This window comes from Chanodichthys erythropterus, chromosome 24, assembly GCF_024489055.1.
Source record: "Chanodichthys erythropterus isolate Z2021 chromosome 24, ASM2448905v1, whole genome shotgun sequence".
Classification (NCBI taxonomy): Eukaryota; Metazoa; Chordata; class Actinopteri; order Cypriniformes; family Xenocyprididae; genus Chanodichthys; species Chanodichthys erythropterus.
The window spans coordinates 29,159,578-29,179,483 of NC_090244.1; the positions used below are offsets into that span (position 1 = coordinate 29,159,578).

Below are 19,906 nucleotides of genomic sequence, written 5' to 3' on the forward strand. Positions count from 1 at the left end.
ATATATATATATATATATATATATATATATATATATATATATATATATATATATATATATATATATATATATATATATATATATATATATATATATTTTTGTGTGTGTGTTGTAAAAATAATTTATTCTGAAACGAGCAACATTCTCATCGGTGTTTTATCAGCAGTGATATATTTAAATCTGCGTTTATTTTATTTACCATGGGAGTTTTTTTATTAATATGCCTTGCATAATAATAATAATAATAATATTATTTCTTAATTAATAATAAGCAGCTCGTTGTTTTCACAATTGCACAATTTGCCCATTTTCTCACAGCATTAAACAAAAAAATAAATCTTTATTAACAAACCCCTGACATCCAGAGCATCTAGTTACACAATGTTTATTGTATACAGTAAACTAAATTTCAAGAAGTTGTGGACTGCTCTGAAATTGGTATTGAAAGAGCATCAAATCTCAAAGCTAGAGCACAGACATTTTCCCACTACAAAACACCATCACACCCTAAAGTATCTAATTGGCATTACACCATGAGGATCTATATCTTTCATTTCCAAAGGGTGGGGAGGTCGTGTCAGTGACGAGCTTGTGACGGAGAACAGTGGCCTTCTTAATCCACTGTTACCTGGGGACTTGGTGCTGGCAGATTGTGGGTTTGACATCAGAGACAGTGTCGGACTCGTGTGCAGAAGTGAAAACACCTGCTTTCTCAAGAGGATGCAGCCAGCTGGATGCTAAAGATGTGGAGGAAAAATGCCGGATAGCTCACCTCAGGGTGCATGTGGAGAGGGTGATTGGATGTGTACGCACAAAGTACACCAAAGTGAATGGAATCGTTCCAATTAACATGACACTCCCATGTAGAGATGAGGACATGACGCTCCTGGACAATACTGTGACTCTGTGCTGTGCTTTGACTATTATGTGCCCCAGCGCTGTTATGAAACCATAAACTAAGAAATTAATGCTGTCAAATCGATTGCTCTCAAGGAATGACATCCAAAAAATCAGAATGCGTTCTTGTCTTAGGACAACTTTAACTTTTCGATCCACTTCAAAAGGATACTATTTTAACATGAAATACTGCATTCATTGAAAAGTAATATATATATATATATATATATATATATATATATATATATATATATATATATATATATATATATATATATATATATATAATATTTTATTTTCAATAGGGATATATTTTCATTATTTATTTATTTTATTTTTCAATTTGATTGTAACAATGACATATTAATTAGTGCCTTGAAATTCTCACAATACAAAATAAAAATATATTGAACAAAAATATATTCCATTGATTTTACTGGGGCAAAAAAAAAAAAAAAAAGTTACATTTTAGGTGCTCGGTCACTTTTGACTGAAGATCACAAGTGTGACTCCCAAATAAAGAGCACCGGAGGCTTAAATGGTCAGTCTATCCTTAACACAACAAAGCAAAGTATCAAAGACAAGCAAGGTGTTACAGTATAGACACCGTAGACAGATGTGAAAACAGTTTGGATGTTTATTTGAAATATCAGCAGAGCAACAGGTAAGTGCAATGATGGATATGATGAACTTTGAGGTAAAAGAGAGGTAATACTGTCCTTTGTTTACGTTGCAGATGCAGGCAGATGAAGACGTTGGAGCTGGCAGACGGGAACACTCACACACACAGGTAGGTAGAGACACGAGGAGACCAGGAGACGATGAAGAGTATGGAGACAGGTAAGTATCGTGTTGGGAGTCCTTGAGGTAAGTATACAGCATGTGTATCACAAACGAGACCGGACAATGTGTGTGTGTGAGTGTGGGGTTTAAAATAGCGTGGTGATGATTGTGGTAATGAGTTGCAGGTGGCAGTGATCAGAACTCCGGTGATTGAGTGCGTGGGTAAGGGAGTGAGGTGGAACCTGACGTGTCTGTGACAGTACCCCCCCTCCCACGGCCCGCTCCTGAGGGCCGAGGACCCCGACGTCGTGGTGGTCGTCCTCGAGGTCGTGGGGCAGGTCTGTCTGGGTGGTTGGTGTGGAAAGTCTGTAATAGAGTAGGATCAAGGATATCATTCTTGGGGACCCATGAGCGTTCCTCGGGGCTATAGCCTTCCCAATCCACCAGGTATTCTAATAGACCACCACGGCGCCGGGAGTCCAAGATCTCTCGCACCACGTAAGCAGTTCCGTCGTCCAGGATGAGTGGAAGGGGGGGCTCGGTGGCTGCCACGTCAGGTTCTGTGGAAGGAAGAACAGAAGGGTGGTGAGGTTTTAATAGTGACACGTGGAAGGTGGGATGAATTCTTGTGTACTGTGTAGGAAGTTGGAGTCTGTAGGTGACGGGGTTGATCTGTCGAAGGATGGTGAACGGGCCAATGAAGCGGGGACTCAGCTTCTTGCAGGGCAGGCGCATCCGGATGTCTCTGGTGGACAGCCAGACCTTCTGCCCCGGTTGATAGGTTGGAGCGTGGGAGCGCCGAAGGTCGGCTGTCGTCTTGCGCCTGCGCAGGGCTCTCTGCAGCTGGTGGTGAGCTGAGTCCCATACCCTCTCGCTCTCCCGGAACCAGTAGTCGACAGCTGGAACGTTGGAGGGTTCCCCGTCCCAGGGGAACAGTGGGGGTTGGAAACCGAGTATGCATTGGAAGGGTGTTAATCCAGTGGTGGCTTGACGGAGGGAGTTCTGGGCATACTCGGCCCAACCCAGGTACTGGTTCCAGGAGTCCTGGTGGCCGTGACAGAAGGTACGCAGGAAGCGGCCGATCTCCTGGATCTTCCGTTCCGTCTGCCCGTTCGACTGAGGATGGTATCCAGGCGATAGGCTGACGGTCACACCCAGGAGGGAGAAGAACGCCTTCCAGACTCGAGAGACAAATTGAGGTCCTCTATCAGAGACAATATCTTCGGGGATTCCATAGTGACGGAAGACGTGGTTGAACATTAATTCCGCTGTGACCATGGCAGTCGGTAGACCTTCCAGGGGTATTAGACGGCAGGCTTTGGAGAAACGGTCTACGACGACCAGAATGCAGGTGTGACCATCAGACTCGGGGAGATCGGTGACGAAGTCCACTCCCAGGTGTGACCAGGGTCTCTCAGGAACGGGCAGAGGATTGAGATTGCCGGTTGGAAGATGGCGTGGGCTCTTGGAGATGGCGCACTCCCTGCAGCCCTGCACGTACCTTCTGACGTTGCTGGCCATGTTGGGCCACCAGAAGCGCTGTTTCAGCAGCGAGAGGGTCTCATTGACCCCCGGGTGACCAGTGCCAAGTGAAGAGTGAACGGAGTGCAGGAGTGGAGTGCGTCGTGTCCGGGTGATGTAGTGCAAGCCTTGGGGGCAACCCGGCGGAGTGCGGAGGCATTGGAGGAGGGTAAGGTCTCTTCTGACCATTCGATAGGGCTCACGAAGATAGGTTCAGGCAGGATAGGTTCAGATTCGTCGTTCTTTTCCTCGGGAGCGTGGAGACATGAGAGAGCATCGGCTTTGAGGTTCTTGGCACCAGGGCGGTGTGATATGGTGAAGTTGAATCGTGAGAAGAACATTGCCCACCGGGCTTGACGAGGGTTGAGTCGCTTAGCAGCTTTCAGATACTCGAGGTTCTTATGGTCAGTTAGAACAACCAATGCCTCCACTCCTCAAGGGCGAGCTTGACAGCCAGGAGTTCACGGTCCCCGATATCATAGTTCACCTCCGCTGGGTTGAGCTTGCGGGAGAAGAAGGCGCATGGATGGAGCCTACTTGGATTCCCCTGCTGCTGCGATAGTACCGCTCCCACTCCGGTGGTGGAGGCGTCCACCTCCACGACGAATGGCAGGTCTGGATTGGGGTGGACGAGGAGGGGAGCGGTGGTGAAGGCTTTCTTGAGCGTCTCAAAGCTTCCGTGGCAGGCTGGGACCAGGACAGAGACTTGGGCTGCTTACGGAGGAGGTTGGTGAGTGGACTGACAATGGTGCTGTAATTCTTGATGAACCGGGGGTAGAAATTGGAAAATCCGAGGAAACGTTGGAGTTCTTTTATGGTACTTGGAGTAGGCCAGTTCTGGATGGCAGAAACCTTCCCCTCGTCCACCCGGATGCCACTGTGGTCAATCATGTATCCCAGGAAGTGGACTGAGGGCTGATGGAACGAGCACTTCTCTGCTTTTAGGAAGAGATGGAACTGCCGTAAGCGCTTGAGGACCTCCGCAACGTGGTGGCGATGTTCGGCCAGGCTCCGGGAGTAGATGAGGATGTCATCAATATACACAAGAACGAACTTGTGGAGGAACTCCCGGAGCACCTCATGGATGAAATCCTGGAATACGGAGGGGGCGTTGACCAGGCCATACGGCATGACTAGGTATTCATAGTGGCCGGTGGGCGTGACGAAGGCGGTCTTCCACTCGTCCCCCTCGCGTATCCGGATGAGGTTATACGCGCTGCGGAGGTCCAGCTTGGTGAACACAGTGGCACCGCGGAGATGTTCCTGGGCCGCTGGGACGAGGGGAAGTGGATACCGGAATTTCACAGTTATTTTGTTAAGAGAGCGGTAGTCTATGCAAGGCCTCAAGCTTCCGTCCTTCTTGGCCACGAAGAAGAAGCTTGAAGCAGCAGGGGGAAGTAGACGGGCGGATGTATCCTTGTTGAAGGGCCTCTTTGATGTATTCCTCCATGGCCTTCTCCTCCGGTACTGACAGGGGGTATATGCATCCCCTGGGCACTGGTTCACCCGGTAACAGATCGATGGCGCAGTCCCATGGCCGGTGTGGAGGAAGCTTGGAGGCGCGTTGTGGGCAGAAGACGTCACTGAAGGGGGCGTAGTCGGTTGGAACTTCGACGGAGCGTTTTTCCACAGGACTTTCGATGGAGGTAGCGTTGATGGAGATACTTGTGGAGAGAGGAGATCTTGGAATTGGAAGTTCTGGGAAACAGCCAGGGAAGCAGTGGTCGCCCCACTTCAGGACTTCGCCCGTGCGCCAGGAGATGTTGGGATTGTGGAGTTCCAGCCACGGGCGCCCTAGAACCACGTCAGCGGTGGATTCCTCCAGAACCAGCAGATGGATGGATTCAGTGTGGAAGATACCCACGTGCAGTTGAAGGGGTCCAGTGACACGTCGAATCATCTTACGACTCAGGGGTTTGCCCGTGATAGAGTGGACCTGGTAGTTAATCGGAGAAGGCAAGGTCTTGATCCCGAGGTGTCGACAGAGGGCGCCGGAGATGAAATTTCCTGCTGACCCTGAATCGAGGAGCGCCACCACTGGAAGGGAAGCATTAGCCGCAGTAAGGTTTACTACAGTGGTGAGTGGTTTCATCTTATGGAGAGAGGGAATGATAGCACTCACCACGGGCCGAGGAGGACAGGTTGGGCATGTGGAGATAACATGCCCAGGCGATCCACAGTATAAGCACAGATTCAGGGTCAGCCTTCTCTGTCTTTCTGCAGGTGACAAACGTGAGTAATCCACTTGCATAGGTTCGGGGGCTGGTTCTGGGGAGCTGACGGGTTCGGACCGACGGAGGAGAGGTGTGGTTTGTGGCTGGCCCTGGTGCTCGAGGAGACATGACTGCATACGAGAACCCACGCGGATGGCGAGCTGGATGAATCTTTCAAGTCCTATGGAGTCCTCGTATGCAGCGAAATGCAGCCGCACATTAGGCTCCAGACCTTGTCGGAAGGTGGTGATGAGGGCTTGTTCATTCCATCCGCTGGTTGCGGTGAGCGTTCTGAACTGCAAGGCATAATCGTTAACAGTCTTATTTCCTTGTTTCAAATTGTACAATTTCTCACCAGTTAAAGAATCAGCCAAGGGTTTTCCGAAAACTTCTCTGAAGTGGGTGACGAATGCCGTGTAGGATTTAACAACTGATCCGTTTTGAGTCCAGAGGGAATCCGCCCATTGCAGGGCCTTACCTTGCAGTTGGGATATAACGAACGCTATTTTCGCCGTGTCGGTGGGGTAGAAGTGCGGCTGCATCTCCAGGACCAACTCACACTGAAGGAGGAATCCGCTGCAATCCTCCGCCGATCCTGAGTAGGGCGCCGGTTTGGCCATGGGACTGGCGGTGAATACTGGCGGTGTAGAGGTGACAGTGGAGGCGGTGGCAGCGGCGGTGACTTGTGCTGGTGACGGCAACGGTGGTTGAGGAGTGAGTGCTCGACGAACTGCGTCCACGAGCTCTTGGAAAGGGTCTTGGCGGCTCATGCTGATAGGTAGCTGTTAAGGTCCGGTCTTCTGTTACAGTATAGACACCGGAGACAGATTTTGGATGTTTATTTGAAATATCAGCAGAGCAACAGGTAAGTGCAATGATGGATATGATGAACTTTGAGGTAAAAGAGAGGTAATACTGTCCTTTGTTTATGTTGCAGATGCAGGCAGATGAAGACGTTGGAGCTGGCAGACGGGAACACTCACACACACAGGTAGGTAGAGACACGAGGAGACCAGGAGACCAGGAGACGATGGAGAGTATGGAGAGTATGGAGAGTATGGAGAGTATGGAGAGTATGGAGAGTATGGAGAGTATGGAGAGTATGGAGAGTATGGAGAGTATGGAGACAGGAAAGTATCGTGTTGGGAGTCCTTGAGGTAAGTATACAGCATGTGTATCACAAACGAGACCGGACAATGTGTGTTGGTGAGTGTGGGGTTTAAATAGCGTGGTGATGATTGTGGTAATGAGTTGCAGGTGGCGGTGATCAGAACTCCGGTGATTGAGTGCGTGGGTAAGGGAGTGAGGTGGAACCTGACGTGTCTGTGACACAAGGCAGTAAGTTAAATAAAAGAATAGAATTGAAAAGTTCAGTTCTACTGTAGTGCAAATACATCAGGTGTAAGATGTGACAGTGCTGTAAATTTCATGTCCAACTGATGATAGATAGATAGATAGATAGATAGATAGATAGATAGATAGATAGATAGATAGATAGATAGATAGATAGATAGATAGATAGATAGATAGATAGATAGATAGATAGATAGATAGAAGCTGCAACTCTGATGAATTAGTGTCTTTGTGGAGGCTTGTCGAGTGTAGCAACAAGACACAAGCTCAGGTAGTGAAACCTTGTGGAATAAGTCATGTGCTTTTTTTAGATCTGTTCTCCAGTATTGTGTGTCTGGAAAGACCTGAACCACAGCCCAGTCTTTCACTGTCCATACAACAAAATCACACAAGTTTGATCCGGTAACAAAGATCTGTGTTTGAACTTGACTGTAGTACTGGTGTGTGACTTTTAAGTGTAACCTCCCATCAATTACCTGGAGACAGAAAGTGCTGTCATCTGCACAAGCCTGCAGGATGGAGCTGTTGCGGTGCTTAAATGTGCATCTAATGTGCATTTCCACAACACGCACAGTTAATGAGGCCATCAGTTGATTGCCTTGACCTCAGGAAACAATGGATTTATGATAAATCCACATTGCTCCACTTTTAGGTTTGTATGCTGGGGTGTTGTCATTGACACATAGGCCTGCCTTGCTGTTTCTTCATTTTCTATCCCGCATCTGATGGCATTTGAGGTTGCTGTTTTTTTTGGGATAGCACACTCTTGACATGGTTGATATAGCTGGAGTTTGAACACTAGTGGACAGAACTGCATGCATTAGAAGCTGTTATTCTGCCTGCTCTTGATGTGTACCAGACAAGTGATCAATGCTGCAGTCTTGTCCGAGCTTCCACTGCAGCCGCCTGTGTCTCTGTCACTGCTTCCAGTTGTGAGAGGCTGTTGCAGTGCTGGAGCAGGTCATGTGGGTGGCATTCATCCATTCCTGGGTCACAAAGGTGCTGTAGGCATTTTGGCACTACATGTGGCTTCACAGGATCAATATAATTGTAACCCAGTAGAATATAATTCTACAGGTATTGAGTTTATTTCACTTTATTTCATTTTGTTTTATTTTGTTCTTGCTCAGAGATAAAATGTGAATGGAATATACGCTCTATATATTGCTGTATAAGATGCGGGTGTGTATGCCGTTAAAAACACGAGCATATATCAATTTTGATTGTTATACACGTGAAAAAGCAAGTTAGGTCTTTCTCTTGTCTATTGGTTTATGAACATTAAGTCCCGCCTTCACCTACGTGTTTTGTTATGTTATGTGAGTGTTTTGGTTTCCACGGAGACGAGAGGGTAGATTAACGAATGCAGCCGCTCGGAAAGATAAGCAAATATAGATTACGATAAAGATAAATTTTAACGGATTATTCATCACATTGATATCTTAAATTGTGTATTAACTTGATTAATACACACGAGTTGTGAGTTTGTGTTATTTTGTTTTGTAACTGAATTCTCCGTGTATGTTCGCGCGACATTGTGGACTTTCGTCATTCTTTAGCGTGAAGAACCGTTGATAAAGACCGTTGATAAACAACTTTGTTGTTTGATAATCTGAGCACAGACTTCATAGTGCCTAGTTAACGTGAGAATCGTGAGTTTGACTGCTGAAAGAAAGCCTGCAGAAAGTGCGCAGCTGCGCACCGAAGGAAGCTGTCCCGGAGGCATACTACCGTGAATAGGAGTCGGTGGCCGGACTTTCAGAGAGCGCTCAGCCGCACACAGTAGATTGACCGGCGATTTCTACAGTGCAGCGGAGTCACTGGTAATTCCCCAACGGAATTCAGGTACCTTTGTGAGTTTGTTTTTCCTGCTCAGGAGAGTGAAGAGGCCAGTTTGCTGTTTCTATATGGCGTTCCGAATGGCTCAAATATATGACTTTGCAACATGCACTCGTCTCACTGAACGTGACGTCTGCGTCTGCCGAACGTGACGTCTGCGTCTGTCACATTACAGTTCGACTGCCTGGACGTGACGTCTACGTGACGTCTGCGTTTGCTGCAAGGGTTTTCAGCACATTCCATACACTAATTTGAGCTTTATTGTACCTATTCATTCTCTATTATTGTTTACACTTATCCTCAATTATGTTTAATTAGCAATTAAGTGCTTTTTACCTTTCTTATTATAGCTTTTTATTCCAAAAAGTAAACATTTATACAAATTATATAAAAAATTTCTTTATGCAATTGCTTCTTGTCCACATATTCACGGATACTTTGAAGAAATCATAAAAAAGTTGTTCTAACATGTATTCACCACTTTACGGATTACATAGGCTAATAAGTTTGTTTTCGATTTGAATTATTTCGTTTTGAAGTAGTAATTTAAAGCATTTTATAGATATTTTTACCATTAATGAGGCAACTATTCGCTTAAGGTGATGATACACGGGGCAACTTTTTGAGCAATGTTGCTGGGCAATGTTGCCGTCAACGGGCAACCTGATGAGACACAGGGCAACTAATTAGGGCAACAGACAGTTGGCAGCAACTAATCAGAGAGGAGCAAATCTATCGCCAACTCAATAAATACTTTATTATAAACACTTGTTAGGCACTTTATTTCAACTTTTCAAATATTTTCTTCATTTTTATTAAAAATAAATGCCTTTCTGATCTGATTTGTGACAGGAAAAGGGAGAAGAGCGAGTTCGGCGAAAGGCGTATTCGAACCCGCGTCGATCGCATCAAAAGCTATTAAAATGTCAAGGTGATGATACACGGGGCAACTTTTTGAGCAATGTTGCTGGGCAATGTTGCCGTCAACGGGCAACCTGATGAGACACAGGGCAACTAATTAGGGAAACAGACAGTTGGTAGCAACCAATCAGAGAGGAGCAAATCTATTGCCAACTCAATAAATACTTTATTATAAACACTTATTAGGCACTTTATTTCAACTTTTCAAATATTTTCTTCATTTTTGTTAAAAATAAATTCCTTTCGATCTGATTTGTGACAAGAAAAGGGAGAAGAGCGAGTTCGGCAAAAGGCGGATTCGAACCCGCGTCGATCGCATCAAAAGCTATTCAAATGTCAAACGCCCTACAGCCTACGCTACTACAGACGTTGAAAAATACCGTCATTTTTGTATTTAACTGAAATCATTCAATAGCTTCATTACAGCATACACACATTACTTTCGGACAGTTGTTGGTATTTTAAGCAATATATGAGGTAAATTCCCTGTTTTGGGTTGACGCATGACAACTTACTAGCGTAAAAAGATAAAAGTTCACACTCCTTTTCTCCGCTCCACTGCCGCTGAGAGGCCTCCATCTTGTTTGAATTTTTTCTGAAATCTCCGAACCGGTCACGTGATCGGCTGCTAACATTCTGATTGGAGGATCTCAAAAAATTGCCCACAACCGATCTAACGTATCCAGATATAAATTTGTTGCTCATTCTCAATGGGAAAGTGCCCAAGCAACGTTGCTCGGCAACATTGCCCGGCAACATTGCTCAAAAAGTTGCCCCGTGTATCATTACCTTCAAACGCCCTACAGCCTACGCTACAACAGACGCTGAAAAATCCCGTCTTTTTAGTATTTAACTGAAATCATTCAATAGCTTCCTTACAGCACACACACATTACTTTCAGACAGTTGTTGGTATTTTAAGCAATATATGAGGTAAATTCCCTGTTTTGGGTTGACGCATGACAACTTACTAGCGTAAAAAGATAAAAGTTCACACTCCTTTTCTCCGCTCCACTGCCGCTGAGAGGCCGCCATCTTGTTTGAATTTTTTTCTGAAATCTCCGAACCGGTCACGTGATGGGCTGCTAACATTCTGATTGGAGGATCTCAAAAAATTGCCCACGACCGATCTAACGTATCCAGATATATATTTGTTGCTCATTCTCAGTGGAAAAGTGCCCAAGCAACGTTGCTCGGCAACATTGCCCGGCAACATTGCTCAAAAAGTTGCCCCGTGTATCATCACCTTTAATCTCGGTTCATTTTTGTGAAGCCTTCCTTCTTAAGCCAGAGACGAAATGCGCATTCTGTTTGTTTTTTTATATTTATTTATTTATTTATTTATTTATTTTAATCAATAGCGCACATTTATCTAGGGTAATTTTTTTTTAAATTAGTATGGTAAAATGCATGACGTGTTTTTTTTTTCTTTTTTTTTCTCATCCATAAATATTATTTTATGCAAGTCGTGTTGATTTGTGAAGAAGGCTAAACTGATCAAACATATGCTCATTGTGCTTCCTGCGGCTGGCCGCTCGGTTGTTCCTTAAAAAAAAAAAAAAAAAAAAAAACTTGATTTTAACAAACATAGAATGTTCCCAAAATATTTCTAAATTAACTAAAGAAACGAAAAGAAATTGACCACCTTGCCATTAAAAAAAACAAAACTGAAATATTGTAGTGGCTGCACATCAGCTGTGTTTGGGAAAGAGAGAGAGAAAGACAGACTCGGCTAAAAATATTTTGATTATGGTTATGGCTAAAAATCCCAGAAAATATTGAGATATCATTTTTGTCTCTATCGCACATCTTTATATAGCCTATTTAATTAATCTTTGCTTGTTTGGTACACAATCCACTGATCATAAAGCTTAAAAAACTTATCTTAGGTTTTCTCAACGATATCTGGTTGTCCTGCATCTTCAAAAAACAAGTTAAAGTTAGTCCATAATGCAGCTGCTAGAATTCAGTAGTTTTTACTTCTATTCATGACTTATTTCTTAACTTATCTGTTTTATTTTCTTCTTGTGGCTACTGAAACTATTTATTTATTTATATACTTGTATAAGCACCCAATCATTTATTTCTGTTGTCAGTAAAATGAATTAAACATGAGCCAACGACGCCATCTATTGGTGAGCGAGTGTCAGCGTCGTTGTTTAGCTCTATTTTCATTTCACGCAACGATAAGGATCGAGGACACGACAAATAAATAAATAAACAAACAAAATTGGTGAATCATTTATATAAGGTGTTATTTATTTATATTTTGAAGGGGCGGGGTCTGGTTAATATTGTTATTATTATATTGTTACAATTTAAAATAATGGTTTTCTATTTTAATATACTCTATATTTATTTCTGAGATGCAAAGCTGAGTTCTCAGCATCATTACTCCAGTCTTCTTTGACGCATAATCCTTCAATGTCAACGTCGGATATTTTTACAGGATTGATTAATGAATACTGGCAGATTATTATTCAAAATATAGAAATCTTATCAATTTAACATTATTGCTGAATAAAAGTTAACATTTTCTTTTTAAAAAAGAAAGGAAAACATGATAAAATAATATTAGAATCCTAATTTATATTTTAAATGTGAAATATAAGAAGAGAGGTGCTTGAAAAACTGAACATTAAACAGGCATAATGCATTTTTCCATGTATTTTATTATTATTTTACAGCAACAGCCTCAGATCTAGGAGCTGATTGCGATCGATGGGTTGGCCATCAAGCGTGTAGGCTACATTAAAAATGTAAAAAGATAAAAAAAAACAATAACCCCCAAATGTAAAAAAATTTCAAAACGGATTTCATAAAACTAAACGACATACCTATAAGCAACACAAACTTCGCTAAAACATTGCTTTTAGGCTTTATACTTTTTATGTTATCTTTATACTTTTACAATTTAAAAAAGTAAAAAAAAAAAAAAAAAAAGTCTAAATTGTTATATATTAATATATGTATATTTAATATGCACATAATTAATGTATATTGAGTTTGCCGGGGAAAAATTTTCAGTAAAAACTGACAAAAAAAAAAAAAAAAAAAGAAAAGTCAGACGCAGACGTCACGTTACAAGTCAGACGGAGATGTCACGTCCATTGAGAGCAGTGAATGAAGTGCAAGTAAATTGTGCATTGGCTCACACACTGCACTGAGCCATGTGAGGACCGTGTTCTGATACGTGTTAGCGAAAAAAAAAATAACTTCACTGCTACACGTGAATCACGCGTGAACGTCTGACTCTACACTTCACTGCCACACGTGATTTACGTGATGTCTGCGTGACGTCTATGCCTCGTCTGCGTCTTGAAATGAATGGATTTAATAGCAAAAAATTAAAACGTCAGTGAGACGTTCAGTGAGACGAGTGCATGTTGCAAAGTCATATATTTGAGCCATTCGGAACGCCATATTTCTATGGCCACACGTACTCCAGCAACGTCTCAGGCCTGCATTGGTGTGTGTGTGTGTGTGTGTGTGTGTGTGTGTGTGTGTGTGTGTGTGTGTGTGTGTGTGTGTGTGTGTGTGTGTTTGTGTGTGATTCATACAGTGTTATTCAGTACATTTAAACTTGTGTTGTTTTGTCAGAGTGACTTTTTGATAACGTTACTCTGAATTTATTTGATACAATCTTCTAAAGTGTGTTTTGTGACAGAGAAAAAATCCATTAATTTCAGCACCTGAAGTATTGCATTATTGGTGTAATATTGGGTTAATTGGTGATGTAATAGAAATGTTATTGTGTGAATTGCTCACATTCTGAACAATTTGCCATTTTGAGATAGTTTAAACCCATTTTATTGTTTAATTAAATTTGTTACATTGTGTTACTTCCACCAGAGTTGTATTCATTCTAAAAGTTTATTCACGTTATTCATAGGTAGGGCTTTTTACTATAGTATGGTTCAAACACACTATAGTATTTACTATAAATTACTATAGTGTTTTTTTCACCTGGCCTACAGTGAACTACAGTTTAAATCCCAGAGGCCTGAAATCATTTATAACCCTAACCCTAACATATATCTGAACTGTCTAATAAATATACTAAACTGTCACATTTCATTGTCATTCAGTATCTCTGTATATGATATTACAATCTTATAATATTCTCTTTATCAAATGATTCAGTAACACTTTAGTATAGGGAACATATAAACTATTAACTATGCCTTTTTTCCTCAATAAACTCCTAATTTACTGCTTATTAATAGTTAGTAAGGTAGTTGTTAGGTTTAGGATTAAGAATGTAGAATAAAGTCATGTAGAATAAGACATTAATATGTGCTTAATAAATACTAATAAAAAGCCAATAGTCTAGTAATATGCATGATATAAAAAAATGAAAAATAAAAAAAAAACCTAGTGAAAAGACCCTAAAATAAAGTGTTACAAATCAATCTTATAAAACTTATAAAATTTTAATATTAACCCTCTATGTTACTCAATATTATATCAATGAGGAAAACATTATTTGTGTTTTTTTTTTTTTTTTTTCTGCTTAAAATTGGACATTTTAACAATATCAATAAACATGTCCATACATTTTTAATTTTTAATCAAGTTTGTTGCCTCGAGGCAACATTGTACCACAATGTAAAAATTAAAAAAAATGGCATTTTCATGTAGAAAAAAGAAATATTTTTATTGAAAACACCAATTTCTTTAATTGGACACTTGAACAAACAAATGTATCCAGTTTTTAATGTATTAAAAGTTTAATATTTAATAAAAAGTAACATTTTATATCCAGCTGTTGCCTTCAGGCAACATTGTACCATAGTGGAACACAAATATTACCAAATATTTTCATGTTATTATATCAAGTTATCATCTTCATCTTCATCCTCATCTCCATCTTCTCACTCTCCCTGACAGACTGTCACTATGATTTCATCTTCCTCATCACAGTATGACCCCTCATTAACTCCTCATCCTCACCCTCATCAACTGGCTTATCTACGTGTGTTTTATACCTTTTTGAAGTGCTATAGAAAATGTGCAGATCATAATATATGCAGATATAGTATGTGAATTAGTATTCTTATAAGTGCATTACAAAATCATGTGAAAATGCAAATATATTTAGATAATTCTCACTCTTTTCCTTACAAATGCAATATTCAAACCTATTACTACTGTATGGCCTTATGCGATTCCATTATGGTACAATGTTGCCTTGAGGAAACATAGTTTTTTTTGTTATTTTCTCTAAAACATTTGATGATATATAATGTAAAGCTCTTACAAAATTAAAAATACTTCTTTACTTGCCAGTGAAGGTGACTCATATGTTTTGTGGGTGATTAAATGGATACAAACAAGTGAAAAAAAGCACTTTTCGTTGGAGAAAATATGGAGTCATGTCTTTTTTTGCAGACCATAAGTATTTGAGTTATTCTGTCCTGACATTAACTAAAATAGACCATGTTGCCTGGAGGCAACACCGTACCATAGATGGTTAAAGCACAGGCCTCGTTAGATCAGTGTTAGGGTGAAATCACAGTGTTTTGTGCTCGAACTATATTGAGGGGAGGGGCATGTTGAACCTTGTGACGCGGAACTGGTTTCTCTCAGGTCCTGTACGCAAATGTAAAAGTCCTCCTCGTCTATCATTCTTTATCATCATTAGATAGAGTTGTGTGAAAAATGTCTGGAAGAGGCAAAGGCGGTAAAGGACTCGGAAAAGGAGGCGCCAAGCGTCACCGTAAAGTTCTGCGCGATAACATCCAGGGAATCACCAAACCCGCCATCCGTCGTCTCGCTCGCCGTGGCGGTGTCAAGCGCATCTCCGGTCTGATCTACGAGGAGACCCGCGGAGTGTTGAAGGTGTTTCTGGAGAACGTCATCCGCGATGCCGTCACCTACACCGAGCACGCCAAGAGAAAGACCGTGACCGCCATGGATGTTGTGTACGCGCTGAAGCGACAGGGACGCACTCTGTACGGCTTCGGAGGATAAACTTCTCAAATCAGGAACAACTACACCAACCCAACGGCTCTTTTCAGAGCCACCCACTCTCTCACATAAAGAGTGAAAAGTAGTTGATTAAAATGTTTTTTTTTTTTTTTTTGATTCAGAGAAAATTTTACTAAATAGTTTATATTTCACATAGAATATAAATAAAATATCGAAATTTGTAAAAACTTTTCTTTTAGTTCTATCATCTAACGATGATACCCAGAATATGTTGGTTTAATTGGCACACAAAGACCTTTTGTAATATTACACAATGTTTAAAGATACAACTAACTTCAAATAAGATCCAGAATGGGACTAAAGTTAGATATGAAAATGCAGAAAACATCAACGAAACTAGTTTGTTTTACACAAATGGGCTTTTGTTTATTATTCGTGTAGTTTCAACAGTTTCATGAATCAATGAAGTCCCGAGGAAAAACCTGTTTTTAAAGGATGTCTGACTGATAATGGTCTCTTTCCTCCAACACTCCTTCAATGGGTCTAAAGGGCTTTAAAATTACACGATGTTTCACAATATTTGTCTAGAATCGCTTATTTTCTGAAACTAATAATAAAAAGAGTGGGAAACGAAACAAAGGAAACAGTCAGGGTGTAGTTCAAACTTTGAGCGGTTGGCGGCGGCGAATGTGATTGGCCCTCATTCCGCTCGTGACGCTTTGAGTTGTCCAATGAAATACGAGTTTATGGGTTTGGCCTATTAAAAGAGGCAATCAGATATTTCCTGTATCTCTTTGAAAATTAGCATAGGGTGGTGAATAAATGCCTCTGTGTCGCTTCTAATCTCACATTGCTTTGAGAAGTTTGTGTTCAAAAAGCATCATGCCTGAACCAGCAAAGTCCGCGCCTAAGAAGGGCTCCAAGAAGGCCGTCACGAAGACCGCCGGTAAGGGAGGAAAGAAGCGCAGAAAGTCCAGGAAGGAGAGCTACGCTATCTACGTCTACAAAGTCCTGAAGCAGGTTCATCCTGACACCGGCATCTCTTCCAAGGCGATGGGCATCATGAACTCTTTCGTCAACGACATCTTCGAGCGCATCGCCGGTGAGTCGTCTCGTCTCGCTCACTACAACAAGCGCTCCACCATCACTTCTAGAGAGATCCAGACCGCCGTGCGTCTGCTGCTGCCCGGAGAGCTGGCCAAACACGCCGTGTCCGAGGGCACCAAGGCCGTCACCAAGTACACCAGCTCCAAGTAGAGATTCAACCGAGACTCTCAGCGACCCAAAGGCTCTTTTAAGAGCCACCCAACTTCTCCTCAAAGAGCTTCTATTTGTAGAATCTGTTGCCAAGTAAATGTGAAGAATCGAAAGATTAAGCTGGAAATTGTTTCTGTAATTTGATCCGAGTCTAATCAACCTAGTTTTCGTTGTTATCCAGCGAGCTGTTTTCCAAAAAGTATGGCGGTGTAATGTAAGAAAGCTTATTGGTTTACTTATTAAGTTTAATTATTGCAGGGTTATTGAGGTAATTGAATGAAGAAATTTAAAAGTTTAGTTGATCCAGAAATGGAACATGTCAACATTACTCACCTTCATGTCGTTTCACACCTGTAAGACCTTGGTTCATCTTTGGGACACACATTTAGAAATTTGAGAATCCAATGGCTCAGTGAGGCCTGCATAGAAAACAATGGTATTCTCAAAATCCGTACAAGTACTAAAAACCTATTTAAAATCATGTTCATGTGAGTACAGTGCTACCTTAATGTTATAAAGTGAGGAGAAATTGTTTTACAAATTGAATCAGTGGGAGTGCCAAAGTCACGTGATTTCAGTAGTCTTGGTGGTAGACAAAGCCTTGTTTAGATTACTCAGAATATGATTATACAAAATATTTCTTTGCTAAAAAAAAATCCAAATTATATGAGCTACTCAGGTTATCCAAGTAAGTTAAAGATTTATTTGTAAAATAATTAAAAAAAAGAAAAGATTTATATATATATAAATTGGGGTTTGTGATGTTACTAACTTGAGAATTAGCTTGTTTGTTTTTGATGCATTTAGGAGATCCAAAGGCCAGATGATTAAATAAATTATCATGACAGAATAATAGTTATTTATGGAAGCTTGTTTCTGGCACTAAATAAAAAAAAAAAAAAAAAGAAAAAGGTAATTGTGACTTTTTATCCCTGATTGAAAACAAGATTTGCAAAGATTCAAAGCAGTGTCTTATAATCGGCCATCACTAGATATTGTTGAATAAAGTTATTTTGCTTTTTTGGCACACAAAAAGTATTCATGTTGCTTTATTATAAGGTTGAACCACTGTAGTCACATGAAGTTTTTTAAATATGTCTTTAGTACCTTTCTGGGCATCTGAAAGTGATAATTATCTTGCTGTCAATGCAGGCCTCACTGAGCCATCGTATTTCATCAAAAGTATCATTAAATTTTGTGATCTGAAGATGAATGAAGGTCTTACAGGTGTGGAAAGACATGAAGGTGAGTAATTAGTGACATTATTTTCATTTTGGGGTGAACTAACCCTTTAATTCTGTGTATTCTCTAATTTGACTGTAGATGAATGTAAATACAAGTGGTATGCATGTATTTTTTTCTTTTTTTATTACATTTTGTATATTTTGTATGAATGTAGGGGTTAGTATATTTTCATGGTTTTTAATGAACAATGTTGTGAAGCATTCTGCAAAAAGTTTATCCTGAGTAAAATGCATTTACACCTTATACATTAAAAGAACAAGAATATTTTTGAACCTTGCCCTTTAAAAAAAAAAAAAAAATGTATTTACACATTTGGTGATAGTGTGTAAGTGAGGTGAAGGAAACTAATCAAAAGCTTCCATAGTAGATCAAAGCATAATATACAAACAAGGTTGGAAGCAGTTTCTTGCAAGACTGTATATATTTACTTAAAATGCAACATTGAAAGAAATTGTACATTGAAAAATGATTTACAACAGGAATTACATACATCACAGATGTACACAGAACTATTTACATTTGAAAATTCTGCCTCGATGTAATAATACATCCATGTACTGTAGATGTTATACTAAAAATAAGTCCGATTAAGGCCAGCTGGCCTTGAACCTGATAGTAATACTTGTGGCTTTTCTTAAGGCAGGCCTGGCCGTGAACTGTGATCAGGTGTTTAACTTGAGAAACGTCTTCAACGTCGCAACTCTTTACCTCTGCCAACCCAAATGGCGATGTTTCTCTTGGTTTGAAGACCTTAGCATCAGGGCTGGCTGCAAGGTGAGGCGCATCAGGGTGGATGATGATCCCACACTGCTTCACAGAGACATCACAAAAATCTGAGTAGCTGTCTGAGGAGTTCCTCTCAAAATGCGAGCAGATAATGCTTTAGCAGTAGACACCCCGCGAACATGGCATATTTCACCAAATCTCCTGGCTTATCAGTCGGGGTTTGTGTACATGGGTCCACAGCTGGCATTCTGACTGCATTCGTGTTTCTGCCTCAATAGTAGCAGAGATCTCCCTCGACACCTTAAGGCTTTCTAAGTGGCATTGTTGCTTGTAGTTGGGCTCAAATTTGTAATGAAATTTAAAATGGTAACCTTCATCAGGCAACTGAGGAAATTCAGGGACACCAGGATGTTTAATACTGCCTCTACTCTTCTCAGGAGGGCACTGGTAAGACCCAAATGGCACAGGGCCAAATTTAGAATCCACAAGATTAAGGCCCACAAGCTCGTGCAGTAATTTGAAAACGCCTGGTTGTGGGTGTTTGTCTCACAGTTTCTCTCCACTGGCCATGAGATGAGGATCTGGAAGAAAAAAAAAAAAAGTGAGATATGTCAAGTTTCATTTACATATCATTGTCACCCGACCTTCCATTTTTTTAGCACACACTGACTCTTATTTCTGTAAATACACAATTAAAGTGTTTTAAGCTGCCGCAAACCTTTATATTCTTCACAATACGCAGAAGATATCAACTAAAGGCTTCTATAAAAAGTAAAAGATACTTGTTCTGTTACTAATTATAAATTAAAATATTTGGACAGGTTTTTATTCGGACTAACCACCATATGCTCTGTAAAGTGTACATTTTACACTAGTTCGGGTATGATGCTTAGATTCCTGAACTGGTTTGCACACTATCATTTGTTGACTCAGGTGCAATTCACTGTAATATATTGATGATTAACTATTAACTGACAGAAGTCATTACAAACTGCTAGTCCAACATCATTAAATGTAATGAATATTAATGACTTACCTGTGTCCTAGGCCGGTGCCAGGTCTGCAGTGAGCTGGTGCATGAAAGTGGCAATGGCACTGTTTTGAAGCCCATGGTACTGTAGTGAGCACTTTGAAACAATAATGCCACAATGTGGTTGCACAGTGCTTTCCCAGCAGAGCAGGTTCATGACATGCAATTCAGTACTACTATTTAGCATGAAA

At 41.0% G+C, this 19,906-nt stretch overlaps 2 protein-coding genes across 2 annotated transcripts; both read left to right on the plus strand.

The window, feature by feature from the left end:
* Positions 1 to 15,186: 15,186 nt before the first annotated feature.
* On the plus strand, positions 15,187 to 15,538 carry LOC137014566 (histone H4). Its single transcript, XM_067378935.1, has one exon. It carries the CDS (start codon positions 15,188 to 15,190, stop codon positions 15,497 to 15,499), a length of 312 nt encoding a protein of 103 aa, XP_067235036.1. The 5' UTR covers position 15,187; the 3' UTR covers positions 15,500 to 15,538.
* A 783-nt stretch (positions 15,539 to 16,321) lies between these two features.
* Positions 16,322 to 18,031, plus strand: LOC137014553 (histone H2B-like). The gene has a single exon (XM_067378926.1). It carries the CDS (start codon positions 16,340 to 16,342, stop codon positions 16,712 to 16,714), a length of 375 nt encoding a protein of 124 aa, XP_067235027.1. The 5' UTR covers positions 16,322 to 16,339; the 3' UTR covers positions 16,715 to 18,031.
* The last annotated feature ends 1,875 nt before the right edge of the window (positions 18,032 to 19,906 follow it).

Bases quoted from the DNA above. Each gene is read 5' to 3' on its own strand.
- LOC137014553 (XM_067378926.1), top strand. From the start codon at position 16,340: ATGCCTGAACCAGCAAAGTCCGCGCCTAAGAAGGGCTCCAAGAAGGCC.
- LOC137014566 (XM_067378935.1), top strand. From the start codon at position 15,188: ATGTCTGGAAGAGGCAAAGGCGGTAAAGGACTCGGAAAAGGAGGCGCC.